This window comes from Opisthocomus hoazin, chromosome 7 (genome assembly GCF_030867145.1).
Source record: "Opisthocomus hoazin isolate bOpiHoa1 chromosome 7, bOpiHoa1.hap1, whole genome shotgun sequence".
Classification (NCBI taxonomy): Eukaryota; Metazoa; Chordata; class Aves; order Opisthocomiformes; family Opisthocomidae; genus Opisthocomus; species Opisthocomus hoazin.
The window spans coordinates 35,608,345-35,623,096 of record NC_134420.1 but is presented as its reverse complement, the minus strand read 5'-3'; the positions used below and the strand labels follow the sequence as shown (position 1 = coordinate 35,623,096).

Sequence of the window (14,752 nt, the reverse complement as noted above, 5' to 3'; positions counted from 1 at the left end):
TCCGCCACTGTAAACCTCCCGGTGTGCGCGGCGACTACCCCGCGGCGCGTTCCTGCCTCTCGGAGACGACCGTTCCGCGGAGAGGCGGGCGGCGGGCGGCCAGGTGGGTGGCCCGGTGGGGCGCCTGTGGGCCGGGCGGCGGGGGATGGCGGGGGGGGTCGCTGCGCGGACGCTGCGCGCACCCCCGGGCCAGGCCGGGCCGCCCCGGCAGGTGCCCCGACTGCGCAGGGCAGTGCGCCCGCGGCCTGCCGGGCCGGGCCCTCGGCGCCTCCCGCCTGCCTGCTCTCCTCCGGCCCCGCCCGCACCCCGCGGCCCCCCGGCGGTGGCAGCTGCTGGGCCGGGGCAGAGGCCGCGGGTGGGCCCCGCGGCTTGGCGCTCGGCGCTCGGGGCGCCCCGGCAGCGTCGGGCAGCGGCCGGTGCCCGGCTCGGAGCGGCAGGCTGTAGCGGCCCGCGCGCCGCGGCTGCTGCCTGCGCCGGAGGGCGCCGAAGGGCAGCGCTTCGGGAGCAGCGCGGCGGGTCGAGGAGACGGGGTGCGGGCAGGGTGAGCTGGGGCAGCTGAGCCGTGGTGCGGCGGAGGGGAGGCAGCGTTACGGGCAGGTGCTGCTGCGGGAGGGCCCCGCAGCGCCCGGAGCCGCCTGACCTCACCGCGGCCGCCAGCGTGATGGGCAGTGCCTGATTTTTACCGGTGTGTGAGTGCGCGTGCTTACGCTGCAGTAATTTCGTCTTGCTTTGGCTGGTCTGGTTCCAAACTGAGCTAAAACGTGTCGGTAGTAGCCCTGTTCTATTTTGCTTTAAATACGAGAGTTGTGGATGCATGTAGTTGCACTGGTGTTTGCCAGCGGATTCCCGTTGAGGTTCCTGGAGGTGTGACGAGCAGCGGCGGTCAGTGTTCTGGTACTGCCCGGCCCACCGCTGCCGCAGTCTGTCCCCTGGCCCCTAGCCTGTCGAAGCAGGACCCCCTCCTCCTCCTGCCAGGGCTGAGAGTTGTGGCCAGAACCTTGACACGATAGCAGGGGACGTATTTAATACCTCTAAATACTTTTAAGTTGTCTTTAATTTCCACCTCTCTCCTTTGTCTTTGCAGGCCCTGATAAGATCCTACAATGCCGCTTTGAGTGGGTGAAGTGAAGGGGGAAAAGGGGAATAAACAACATGCCCAAGCAAACAGCAGTGACGATCACTTTGGTGACCCTGCTGGGCGTTGCAGTGGGGGCCCTGGTTTTGTGGAAAGCAACCCAGCGTCGGAAAGGAAAGGCGCGCCGTAATAGTCAGCAGGAGCAAGCAGTAATAAACTCGGGAGATGAGAAGCTGGTTAAGGCAGAGGATAAGGAGGTGCTTTCCTTCTTCAGATCTCCCACCTTCTCCTGGATAGAGAGGAACCTTGGTGCAGACATAGTGGTAGTTTCAGAGCAGGAGGAGTGGGATCGTGTTGAACCTTTGCTGAAGAAGGAGCTGGAGAAGTGGCCAGTGCTTGGAATTGACTGTGAGTGGGTGAGTGATCAAGAAGCGCCTCTCCTCTAGATTGCGAGGTGCAATGGGAAATCGTCTGGGGAGGAGAGATTCCTTTGCTTGAATGGATACAACAGGAATGACTATTGAAACTGCCTCTGTGATTATCTGTCACGACAGCAGTGAAGTAGCTGCTAATTTTGATTGTTCTCACATTTAAGTGCTGACTGTTAAGTTTTTAATTCACTAGTTATATTCGTTTGCTGAAGTCCTGTGATAAATCCACTATACTAAATGTAGTGATAATTGTATGGCTGAATATAGCATTATATTTTTTGTATACTGTCTCTGTAAAGGTGATTTACTAGAAGTAGTTTGAGTTTATACTGGTTTAAATCCAGGTACATGCTTAAGAATAAATTTCTGCAGAGTAAGAAACCCCAGAAGGAGGAGCATATGGATACGTAGATATAACTCACTGGAACTACCAGAAAGCAAAGTTCCTCCTCCGCTTGCACATTTGCCTGTGTGACCCCTCGAAACAGGCTTTGGGTCATTTATAAAGCCTGGCTTTGCCATTATTTTGGCTGGAAATCAGTTCACCTCACAGTCATTAGTGTAAGCCACAGTTAAATAACGTGTTTGCCGTAAACATTTATGTAGTGGGTGGCTTTGTGCTGATGTGGATTAAGAAGTTTGTCTGATTTCTTCCACCAGCTCAGCTGTAAGGGGGAAGGGTGAAGGGGAGAAAGTTTCTCTTGTAGGAGTGTGGTAAGAAGTAGCTGGGGGACAGTAATGCTGTGAAACAGATCACAGTAAGACTTTAAACAGACTTTAAAACAGATCTTTAAAAGACTTTAAAAAGACTTTAAAACAGATCTGCAGTAAGACTTTAAAGACGTAACAATACTGGACTGTATAAACTGATAGGTATTTCCTGTCTTCAGCTGCCTCTTTTGCAATTTGTTTCAGTTTCAGTACTTCTGGTGATACTGTTACGCAGACTCTGATTTTCGTCTTTATTTCAGGTATCCGTGGAGGGAAAGGCAAATCCTGTGTCCCTCTTACAGATGGCTTCTTCCAGTGGCCTCTGCATTCTTGTTCGCTTGCCCAGGCTGGTTGCCGGTGGACAGACTATCCCCAAGACCCTGTTGGACATAATGGCAGACAGTGCTGTGTTGAAAGTTGGGGTAGGATGCTGGGAAGATGCTTGCAAGTTACTTCATGATTACGGTCTTCCAGTCAAGGGGAGCATGGATCTCCGGTATTTAGCCATGAGACAGCGGTGAGTGTCTGAAGACAGAGGCGGCTCTGTCTGAGGCATCATTTGAGTTGGAAATGTTTTTAAAGTAATTTGGCATACGCTGAATGATACCAGGCAGGTAGGTCTGGAGTTCTCAGGGTGGTTTTAGAGCATGGACATTGACAGCTGCAGCCCAAGAACGTGTGATGTTTCTATTCTGTGGTCTTAATGGAAGTGAAATCTTCATGAAGATTTCATTTGCTAATTGTGTCTGTTAGTCGTCTCATGCACTGCCCGTATGGACTTTTCTGAGTGTCATGCTTCAGCTTATGAGAAGTCTAGGCCCAGTGATGTAACGCAGTGAGAGTGATGTAACAGTGAGAGTGATCACCGTGTCAACAGATGTTTGAATACACTGCCTGAAAGTATGGGGTAGATGTGCCAGGGGCACGTAAGTGGGACTGTAGAATTGCAGGATTTCTTGAAACATGGCTAAAGTTAACCAGCTCTAATTATGTCTTTTAATAACAATGTTTCCATTAAAAGGTTACAATTATGATGCTTTTTTCTCATCCTTCGTTCTTCCTGAAATAAAATGTTTTACTCGGGAATATTCTTCACGTACGGTATATGTGTGCGTGGGTGTGGTGTTAGTGATCTAGGGCATGGGCTTGCTGACCTCATGGTGCTTTTTTAGCGCCGAGGATGGACTGCTTATGTTTAGTGGCCAAGATTCCCCTGAGTCATTCCTGGCTCTCATGCTCCTCATGAATCCGTGGGGCAGGCGGTCCATCACTCTGTGATAGACCTCTTTGTTTCAGAATTGGGTACTTCAGAGCCGGACACATCAGCCTTAAGTGTTTCCAACTCCCAGCCTTGCCTGTTTTGCATATTGCAGGCACTAGATAATTACTAAATCTCGAAAGGACATTTTAGCAGAGGGGAGGGAAAGGGCCTGTAGAGCTGACAGGCAGCTGTGTGCTGTTTGAGTGGGAGTCATGCATCATGTGCCTTGTGTTCTGGCAGGTTCAGGGTGTACGAGGCCATCTGAATTTGTGTAGGTGTATGGTTTCATTTTTAATATGTTTGTTTCACTTTCTTTGTTAAATTGAAGGAAGGATCTACTTCACAACTGCCTTAGCCTTAAGTCTTTAGCTGAAAAAGTCCTGAACTGCCCGCTTGACAAGTCTCCTCATGTGCGTTGCAGCAACTGGGAGGCAGAAGAACTGACACAAGATCAGGTGTGTCTTCCACTTCAACTTAGTGTTTTGGGAGGAGAAGCAACCTGCTTGGTAGAGAAGAGGCATTACAACAGGGAGATCTGAACCTGCTTCAAGCTCTGCCTCAAAATCTTGTGTGTGACTGTGGTCTGAAGTTAATTTCAGACTGTGCTTGCATTTCCCTCCTTTTCCATGAAGACAGTTTTCTGCTGTTCTCCCTGGAGTCCTACCCGTTGTTTTCCTTTAATCCTGTAAGATCTGTAAGGCAAGATCCCTTGAAGAAGTGTTTGTGCACTCAGAACCTCACTTTTTAGTACTTTTTTTCCTCCAAACTACAGCAGTCAGTGCAATATTAGAGAGCAACCGTGGAAACCTTGTTCACCATCTTTTAGACGATTATGGTTTCCTTTTAGACAATTACGGTTTCCTCGATGGCTCACTTTCTTTACAGTCATGCTGCAGATGTCTGCAAAATCAGTGACCGGTAGAGGGAGTGACAGAATAAATAACCACACTGAATATTTGTAGACAAGTGTGTCGAAAGGGAGCTTTTTATTAGTTAGGGAAGGGCTTGGTGGGGCAGGAGGGTGTTTGAGGCCTGGCTGACCTGAATTTTTTTCAGTCCCTTGCGGTTCTTGGGAGCACCCGTGAGGATTTCAAATCTGACTGACCCTAAAAATGGGGAGCGTGGTGATGTTATGCAAGTGTCACTCAACTTCCAGAACTCTGAGTTCAAAAGGAAATAAGTCCAGCTTCTGGCTTTACTGTACCAAGTGTTAAAGACTGATAACGTTTGGGAGTGTTTGCTCTTTGTCAGTATCTCCATGTCTACGCTTTTCTGCAGGTTCTCTATGCTGCTCGGGATGCCCAGGTCTCGGTGGCTCTGTTCCTCCATTTGCTGGGAGTTGCCAGCTGCCCTGCTACGTCTGAAGCTGAAGACTCTGTCGCTGCTTGGGAAAAAGCACTGGGTAAATGCCGGGGCTTGGTGGATATCCCATTTAGAGGAAGAGGGAGTGGCAGCACAGGAGAGAAGAGTGGAGAGGGACGATCCCCTCAGAAAATGAAGAATCGGAAATATTTGGTGAATGGCCAGCCTTCTGGCAGTCAGCAAGTGAGAGATTCACGGAGGCAGAAGCGAAAGCCGCTAGGTGTGGGATATTCTGCACGGTAAGTCTATGAGCACATTTTACTCTTTGCACTGCAGATAAAAAAATTTCAATGATGCCTTATGCTCTGTTCATTAAACAAAGTGGATAATATGATCTGGGAAAGAAAACACAGGACCTAACAGTCATGGGGGCCAGATCCTGTTTCTGTTTTCCTGATAAGTGGGGGCAGCACTTGGATCTGTACAAGGTCATGAGCAGGTTGAGGGCTTATCTTCAGCTTTTGCCCTTCCTCCTCCTGTGGAGGCATTAGCTGGAGAGCAGAGTCCCCACAGGAGGCAGTTGGCTGTCTGGGTAGCATTTACAGTCGGGACAGCGGTGCCCCGTCTCCTCCAGGAGAAGGTGGCCGCTGCATAGAGCTTGTCCTGTGAGCAGGACCTGCCTCGTGGACTGCTGGTTGTGCTGTGCTGCCCAGGGTCGCTGTGGCCACAGAGATGTTGGGGTACTGAGCAGAGCTGAAAGCTAGGGTTAGGAGGGGTGAGAGAGGTTATGTGAGGTGCCAGAGGGCGCGGGAAGGAACAGTCTGTGGCAGCATCAAAGCACAGCACTTCTGTGTTGGCCAGGGAGAGGGAGGGGGGAACGGTATACTTTGGCCTTGCCTAGGCAGCTGTTGCTGGGTTCAGGATCCCTGTCCTGCAGGCAGTTTTGTGGAGCAAATCCTAAATTCTCATGGCCTTTTGATATTAAGAGTTCAGTTGGTTTTAAAATGAAGCGAGTTGGAGAAGTCTCTTGAAACTCAGTGGTAGACAGGGAGAGCTAGTATGTTTGGTTTTGTTTGGATATAATCTAATAAAATTAGTCACATAGTGTAGAAACTAAAGTTGTGTGTAATTACTATTTGGAAACAAAAGCAGTCATTTTAGTATTTGTTTTCTCATTTTCAAGTTTATTGGATTGGCAATGGAGGCATTTTAATGCGGTCGATAATATTGATTTCATTAGCAGTCATTAACAATATTGTGTTGTATACAGCAAGTCCCTCCAGTTTTTATTTTTTTTTTCAGTTGGAGCCTGTGTCATACAAAACAGAAGGACTGCACCTCATGGCAGGATTAAAATTTAAACAAAATTGCATTCCAAAAAAAATTGAGATCTCCCCATGTTTGTTTGTTTATTTATTTATAGCTTTTAACCACACTTGACTTCATGAGAGATCTGTAGACTTACTGTTTTTTACAGTATCTCCAGCAATCTGGATCTGATCTGTAATAAGACTGGATGTGACCTCAAAAGTCGTTTACCATTCTTCCTTTGTATAAGTATGTTTGGTTTTAATGCTTATTCATTCAGAGTTGGGAAGTACTCAGGTTACCATGGAGACGGAGCTGAACTGCTAATGCTCAGTGGAAGGAGACCTCCTGTATCATGGCTTTGTTGGGTTTTTCTCTCCCATGGATCTCAGAAGAAATCCTTTTGTCAGTTTACATAGCCCTTGAATCAACTTTTTTAGCTGGTGGAGCAATGCTGAGTATTTATTTATATGATCTTGGTGGAGAGAAGAAAGGAAACTTTTCCACAATGTGTCGTGACATGTCTGTATCCCTGGCCAGTTCCTCCCAGGTGCTCCTGGAGCCCTGCCTGCTCTGCTCTTCAGTTTCATTTGAAGGAGGCTGGCAGAGTAAGGAAATGTTTTTCTGTGAAATGGAGCCCTTCCACACACTGCTGCAATCAAGCAGGGCTTTCCACCACTGGCTAAGGTTGGGTGCCTGTGCTTCAGAGAGCCTCAGCTCACCTTCATTGTTCCCATGAACTCGTGTATTTGGGTTCCCAGTGCTCCATGAGCTTTTTTGTAGTGTTTCTCTTGAATGAATGAACCAATTGCTGTTCACACTAAGTTTTAGAAAAGTCAACTTAATAAAACATTAAAATACAGGCTTAGGCAGCTGATCCGTGAAATTGCCTTGCCTGTAAGTTGACACTCTCTTTTAGTTTACTGTTATTTCATTGTCTTTGACTTCAATTCTCTTTTGTTTTCTAATGTATTTTTTTTTTAAATGCTGTCATCATTGATGGCATCTCTTGAAAACCGGGATTCAGAGTTACAATTCTGTTGGCAGCAGGAAAGCAAAGACACCTTACAGTCAGTTGGTGAACCCCGGGTAAGTTTTCAGATGCTCTGCTTCCCATAGCAGCAGCCTGTGCAGTGCTTAGGGGCACTCCTCTCATTTGGAGAAGGCTGCGTGAAGTGCAGCGTGGAACGCATGGCTGTGGAGAGCTCTGGTTTTTTGGCATGCTATGATGGTTGCTGTAATGCTGCCCTTGTTTCATAGAAAGTCTCCGCTGTATGACAACTGCTTCCTGCATGCACCGGACGGACAGCCCCTGTGCACTTGCGATCGCAAGAAGGCTCAGTGGTATCTGGACAAGGGGATTGGTGGTGAGCATACCAGTTTTCCTGTTGGTATTTGAAATTAAGTGCTCTTTTGTTTTTTTGCCTTGCTTCTTAGGTAACTGGGCATGAATTTTTTTGTATCCTTTCTTACTGGATATACTGCTGGGCATTCACTAGGATGACTCCTATGTTTTAGCATTGTTATTTTAGCTTTCAAATGCAAATTTGTCTTGAATATTCTCTATTTGCCTTTACCCTTTCAGAGCTAGTTAGCACGGACCCATTTGTTGTGAAGCTGCGGTTTGAGCCTTCAGGACGTCCAGAGTCTCAAGTTGATTATTATCTGACAGTGAAAGAGAACCTGTGTGTTGTATGTGGCAAGCGGGAGTCCTATATCCGGTGAGTTTAGTGGAATAGGGGAAAAATGCATCTTTTAAAACAGGATTGAGGTCTGCGTCTAGTTTGGCATTCAGAAGCTTGGTTAGTGGCCTGAAACATCACCCTTGTTCACATCCTGGATGGGCTGTCACTTATATGAATGCTCTGTGGTCGTACGTGTCTGGGTAAGTTTGACTGTGAACAGGTCCACCTTCCGTCTTCTTCCAGGGGCAGGAGACATCATTGGTCCCTGGAGAGAACGAAGCATAAGGAACATGTATGTGCTGCAGTTTGAATGACAGGGGGCAGCAGTATGCCAGCACATACTGTTCTGATGGCATCCCCTTCTGAAAACAGCTTTACTATTCCTCCCACTACTTAATCCTTACATTTTTTAAAGGTATAGGTGAGCCTGAAGCCCATGAGGTCACAAAGGGTGAGATTTTTGTCATTGCAGTTACTGCTGTTTGGCTGAGATGTACGCTTGTCATAGTGCATTGCTGCTTTTTTTTTTACAGTATGAATCACTTTTTAATTGAAAGCAGTGAATTTTTGGGATGGGAAAAAAAGAAAAATGCAGAAAACCTGTGGAGGGAAGTACAAATAAAAAGAAATTGCAGAACGTATTGCTGCTCTGAGGGTCCTGACCCTGGTAATCTTTGTTTTCCTGGACATTTAGTATTAGTTGACCCTTTGTGGGCCAGGAAGAGGAGGAACTGGGGAGTAGCAGCTCCAGGCCAATGTGATGAGCTGGTCTCATCTGATGGTTTGTCTTCCCTAGGAAGAACATTGTTCCTCACGAATACCGAAGACACTTCCCCATCCAGATGAAGGATCACAACTCCCATGATGTGCTCCTACTCTGCACGTCCTGCCATGCCATCTCCAATTACTACGACAACGATCTCAAGCAGCAGCTGGCTGAGGAGTTTGGTGCCCCCATCGGCTCCGAGGAAGGCGTGCGTCTGCTGGAGGACCCTCTGCGCAGGCAAGTGCGCTCGGGGGCCCGAGCCCTGCTGAATGCAGACAGCCTGCCTGAGCCCCGAAGGGCAGAACTTCTGCAAAGCATCAAGGACTTCTTTAACACAGAGGCAGTCACCCCAGAGATGCTCCAGGAAGCAGCTGGTCTGGAAACCAGGTATAACAAGCCCATCAGTAGATGTAACATTTCAGTCATTTATGTTGTCTGCACTCAGAGCCTTGGGTAAATATTACTGCTGCAAACTAGAAGAAAATCTAGCAGGATTTGCAGATCTGAGGATTACACATGCTGACTGCCCCCCGCCCCCCCAGCTCTTGAATGAAAATAAGACAAAACCCATTGCTGGGCTCCTTGGGATATGGATGTTTCTTCCCTAAAATAATGGCATCAAGTTAAGGAGTGTCTGAATTTGAGGCTACTAGGAGTTGATCTGCATAGGAAAAATGAGCCTCTAAAAGCATAACTTTATTACTTGTATAAGCCTGCAGAGTCTGGATTTATAGTACTGTGATACATTTAACTAGAAAGCAAGGATAGGAAGAAGATAATTGTTTGTGTTGTAGCCTAAGGCTCTAAGCAGACAAGCACACTGCATTTTTCGCTGTGTTTTGGTTTTGTTTACCCCTTTCTCCTCTCAACCCAGCAGCGGTCTGTGAACTGCCACTCTTGTTTCTTCCTCTCTTTCCCTTTCTCTTCCACCAGACTCCTCCTTTTCTTGCTCTCCATCTTCCGCTCCACTATTTTATACTTCTTTTGAAGGACAGATCAGGGAGGGAGACTCAAAGACAGCCGTATCGGGAGTCTCCTCACTTTCGCAAAGCCTCCTTATATATCTTTTCTTGACTAGTATCTGGTCTCTGCATGAAGTCAGTATTTCCTCTTTGTTATGCTCACTGTTGTTTGTAATGTGCCAGTGTTATCACTCAGAACCTATCCAAGCAGGGGATTCAGTGGCAGGATCAAGGCTCTGGAGTGGCATATGGTTCTTGCCTTGACAAATTTGCAGTCCATCTCCTGAGGAGCTCGTAATGGACCTTGAGAGCTTCATTTAGTGTTATAAAAGAAGAACACTTTCTCAGTTCGAAGAAACCAGCTTCCTGGTGTAGCTGTATTCCAGAAAGCAGTCCAGCATTGAAGCAAAGCTTAAACCTCTCGCTTCTGGTTAGCTTACCTTGTGGCTGTAATTGGACTCTGCAGCTGAAAGTATCTTTGGTGTCTTGCTGTTCATTGTAGACAGGTCTAGAGTCTGACAGTGGGCTTGTGTGGAAGTAAACTCTGTTTGTGTCCTGGCAGGATCTGCAATGAGAGCTACATGCCACATGGACTGAAGGTGGTGCAGTGTTTTGCTAAAGGAGGCCTGCGCTCCCTTATGCAGTTGGAGAGACGCTGGCGGCAGCATTTCTTGGACAACATGCAGCCCAGGCACCTCCCAGAGCAATGGTCAGTGGACCATAACCACATGAAGCTGATTCGAAAGTATGGGGAGGATCTTCAGATCGAGCTGTCGTGAAACTTAGCTGCCTGGACTCTAGACAGTGTCTAATGGACACATGTAACTGAAGGTGGAAGGACTGTTTTTATTTCTGTGTCTCCACTAACATCTGGACCTGGTTTTGCGAACAGGCAGCCGTGGATCTGCCAGATTTGGCAATTTATAACGTTAAATCCGTTGACTTGGATTTTCAGGTGGTTTGGAATTTTTAATCCTAGTCTGTCACTGACTAGTTCAGTGCAAGAGTGATATGCTAAGGGAACTTGTCTTCTCAAAGTGACTATGGAGAGCTATTTTCTACCCCCCAGGATGGCTGATGCTTCCAGACCATCTCTCTTAAGATGGAGCACAATATATGAATGTTTCCAGGTTTTCTGGCAGATACGTCTGCGCCCTTGGCTGCACCTTGAGCCTCCTGACAAAAGTCTTTGCTTTTGGTGCAGGGGACCTTATAAATGCTTATAAATACCTTAAGGGTGGGTGTCAGGAGGGTGGGCCAAACTCTTTTCAGTGGTGCCCAGCGACAGGACAAGGGGCAATGGGCACAAACTGAAGCACAGGAAGTTCCGTCTGAACGTGAGGAAGAACTTCTTCCCTCTGAGGGTGACGGAGCCCTGGAACAGGCTACCCAGGGAGAGTGTGGAGTCTCCTTCTCTGGAGATGTTCAAGACCCACCTGGACAGGGTCCTGTGCAGCCTGATCTAGGTGACCCTGCTTCGGCAGGGGGGTTGGACTACAACACACAGTCCATAAATAACGTCATTTCCTACTTCATCTTGTTTATGATGAATAGCTCCTCATGGCTACCTTTTCATATCAGACTGAAATGGGATCAGGTGTCTTAAAAAGGATGAGAGGAAACAATTTTATTTAAAGACCAGCATCTTCCAAGAGGTCAGACCACATATGGCAGAAAACTGGGAAATCCGATGTTCTGTTCCTGGATTTGACGTGTGTGATGGTGAGCAGGTCATAATATCTTAGTGCGTGTCTCTAAAATGGGACTAATAATACTTACCTATCTCACAAGGGTGTTGTGAGGCTTAATTAATTCATGTTTTTGTAATATGCCTTGAAAATATAAACTAGTGTGTGCTAATTATTACTGTTGTTTTTTAAAAATGTGCTACTGTCTGACTTTCTTAAATATTCATGTGTTTTGCCTGGTGCTAGACCTTATTTAAGTATAACTTTTTAAAAATACATACCCCTTTCCGTGAAATCTTTTGGTGATTTTGATTGCGTTAGATGAGCATGCTTCTCCTGAATGATGAAGATGTGCTCAACTTTTATAGATCTCTGTAAAGAAGTTTCAGTAAAACCCTGAAATCATACCTCACACTACTGTATATAGTGCAGCTGACCCATGTTTTTTTATAACGTTTGGGCAGAATCATGGACCTGCTGTGATCATGGCTGAAATTCTCCCTTATCAGGTAATTCAAGAAATTTCACAGGCCAGGGGTGAAAAGTCTGTTTGTATCAGAGACTGTTTGAGATAAGTAGGAGCCATGGAGAAATGGTACATTAATGCCATCCCAGAGGAGCCGCAGTAGCAGCCCAAGCACAAGGAATCAAAGATTCATGATAAAAACTGCTTATTACAGAGATGCAATGAGACCATTTTCATTATAAGGGCAATTTTATTCCTTTCCTGTACCACTGACAGGTCTTAACAAAAAATGGTCTAGCCAAATGCGTTGTGTCTCTGTGCTCATTCGCACAGCTGATGGTAATCTCAGCAAGAACCTCCTGCCTACAGCAGCAGCTTGGATGTAACTGCTTCTCTCCAAAGCGTTTTGAGCATGTGTTCAGGCAGTGCTGTCTCCTGTCTTTAGTGCCATCTGGTCAGGGTGTGGAGACCTCTTTGCATGGCTCAGAAACTCCTTTTCAACGATCAGCACAACAAGGTGTCCATCTCGCTTCTTCATTCTGCTGTGGTTTTTCTCCCTGTGTTCTGATGCAGGAACTCCTGATAGAGCTGTCCTGGTTTAATGGAACTGATGGGCTGACTACAGGGCCACTGTCTTTTCTGTTTGTTGAGACAAGAAAATGGTGTTGAGACAAAAATTGGACTACAGGTCCTCTAAATTTAAGGAGTCAGTGATATCACTGAAGGGTTTTGTGGGGTGTTTTTCCAAATCGGTTCTTCGGAAATAGAAAGCTGCTTGGAAAACTTCCTTCATAAATACTTTCTTAACTAAGATTCTTTGTTGTTTGTAAGATATCCTTAACTTGCATCACTTTAAGTCAAAGAGGAGGGGAAGCAGTATATTTATTGTGCAGAAATAGATTATTTTTTATATTGTTATGATTTTAAATTTTCTGCCAGTCTGTAGATAAAAATTCTGTGTGTTATCTTCATTGCTAATTGTTACATTCAGTAAAAATTTGCTCTTTTACCAGACTTACCAGTACTGAAGCTCTGTTTTCCTTTTTTGCATGCATGCCTGCTTTTTCCCCTCTCCCTGTGTCTCACACTGTCCTTGTGAGTCCATCATTCCTTACAGCAACACCTGGGCCTCACTCTCTGTGTTTCCCTTCCCAGTGCCTTCCCTGGTCTGTCTGTCAGAGATCAGCCGTGGAAGAGCCCGTGCTGGCAGCAATACCGTGCTTCTAAGCGCTGCGTTAGCAAGCTTGCTCGGGTATACTTGAATTGTTGTTCTGAGGCTCTCGGTGGATTCAGGTGCTGTCCTTGGCCTGACTGTGTTGGTCAGTCATGATGGCTACGGATCTGACTTTTTTTAAAATAAAAACTTAGATTTTGCTCAATGTGAGCATTCGTCCAGGTTGTGCCAAGTATCTCACCTATACTAGGACCCTCCTGCACTAAACCGTGCACATCCATTTTGTCTGCAGAGGGAGACAGTTGCCGTGCCTTCCCGTGCGGGTGGCTTTCACGACAGTAGATTTTTCTTTCTGTTGCTTGTCACTTTACATTTGTAAGTTTGCCCAAAGTACACTGCCAGAGATGGGGAATAAGAAATTTTCCCTTTTACCCAGTGCTTGGTGCCACCTGCCTCAGACTGGTTCTTGCAGGTTAACGGGGGGAGCACGGTGCGGCTGCTGAGGTCCCCAAACCTGTCTTGGTTTGTGAATTCCCTGCAGAACTTGCCTCCATCCCATTTGGTTCAGGTGTTTTGCCCATGTGGCAGGGATGTGTAACCTCTATATGGCTGGGTACCTGTTTTCAGAGACACTCCTCTGGAGTGGGAGTACCAACAGCCCCTGTCTTGGGTTAGCTTGCCTTCCCCCATGGGCTACAGACTGAATTCTGTCTTCCCAACACTACAGTTCGCGCTTTTGTTGGCTTTGCAGTAACTCAGAGATTACTGCAAGGTGCAGGAATTACCAGCCGAGAACCATTTTTGATAGCCTGGCAGTTGGAGGTGGCGCAAATGCTGCATTTCTGAGCAGACCGTACATGACATGTTAATTATGCTGCTGACAGACTTGGCATTTGCAGTGCCTTGGTTTCCCTCCTTTGACAGTCGTTAAAGGTCCCAGCTGTCACATCCGTGACTGACAGGACTAAAGACAGCATACCCCTGTGGGCTTCTTGCATTTTTCTCTGTTTGGTGTTCACTGACGGCAGGGATGGGAAGCTGTCTTCCTCCTGTTGCATTTCTATTGCTCTGGCTCCCAATGGAGTGTTTGAACTCCACGCTATCCGTAATATGTTTTTGGTGGGTTTTTTTTCAGTGAAGGCAACATGGCTAGCCTTGAGGAGTACTTCATTGCCCTGGGCCTGTGCCTAAATGTCTCTGAGGAACTTCTGCATTTGCAGAGGGAGCCTCTGTAGTAGGGACTCAGCAGGAGCCCTCGCCAGTCTGCGGTGTTCTGTACTGAAGTAGAGGCACCTCCAGTCTGAACCAGCAGGTCAGTTCCCATCGCTGCTCCTTGGTCTGCTCCTTCCTTCAGGCCTGCGCAGCGGTCCAGACCTACACAGCCGCCTTCATTCCCACAGTCTGACACGAACTGCCATCCCCTTGATGTTCTTTGGGAATAAAGGCCATTTTAAAGCCCTTTCTCTCATTTCTTTATCGTGCTGTGTAGTTGGAATAAGGGCTTTTCCCCACCTTCAGGGGTACATCGTTCTGGAGAAAGGGAGAGGCAGTTCGAGATAAGTGCAAAGAAGATACATTCACTTTTCTCTGTGAGTTGTTAAGGGAGCCACGGTGCACCCTCTTGTATTAGCCCCGCATCAAGGGGGTTTTGTTAAATGCCCTTACAGGTAGAGAGGTTAATGCAAGAGAGACAAGATGGTTAAGCTTAATAAGGGGAAAAAAAAAACCCAAAAGCCAAATAAATATGCATGGAGCATAATTTCCCATATTCAAAACAAATCCCTCTGACACTGTGAACATCATGAACAGCAAACAGCTGTGGCAAGGATTTTCTGCACCAAGGCTGGTGCTGCATCCTCTCTTCCCACTTCACCATCACAGTGCTTGTTTCTGTCTTGAATTAGCCAGTGTGATACTACCTGG

At 47.0% G+C, this 14,752-nt stretch overlaps 1 protein-coding gene across 4 annotated transcripts; it reads left to right on the top strand.

Moving 5' to 3' along the window:
* Window positions 1-12,699, top strand: EXD2 (exonuclease 3'-5' domain containing 2). Of its 4 annotated transcripts, none has more exons than XM_075426286.1 (9): window positions 1-103; window positions 1,085-1,491; window positions 2,478-2,734; window positions 3,807-3,933; window positions 4,757-5,079; window positions 7,349-7,455; window positions 7,674-7,809; window positions 8,570-8,926; window positions 10,064-12,699. In XM_075426286.1, exons 2-9 carry the CDS (start codon window positions 1,153-1,155, stop codon window positions 10,278-10,280), a joined length of 1,863 nt encoding a protein of 620 aa, XP_075282401.1. In that variant the 5' UTR covers window positions 1-103; window positions 1,085-1,152; the 3' UTR covers window positions 10,281-12,699. The 4 variants fall into 4 exon arrangements, with proteins under 4 accessions (XP_075282401.1, XP_075282403.1, XP_075282400.1 ...); XM_075426288.1 differs by lacking the exon at window positions 1-103 and adding an exon at window positions 323-355; XM_075426285.1 differs by lacking the exon at window positions 1-103 and adding an exon at window positions 415-541.
* Window positions 12,700-14,752: the final 2,053 nt, after the last annotated feature.

Bases quoted from the DNA above. Each gene is read 5' to 3' on its own strand.
- EXD2 (XM_075426286.1), top strand. From the start codon at position 1,153: ATGCCCAAGCAAACAGCAGTGACGATCACTTTGGTGACCCTGCTGGGC. The intron at 3,934-4,756 runs GTGTGTCTTCCA...GCTTTTCTGCAG, and splicing joins AAGAACTGACACAAGATCAG to GTTCTCTATGCTGCTCGGGA. The intron at 7,456-7,673 runs GTGAGCATACCA...TTACCCTTTCAG, and splicing joins TCTGGACAAGGGGATTGGTG to AGCTAGTTAGCACGGACCCA.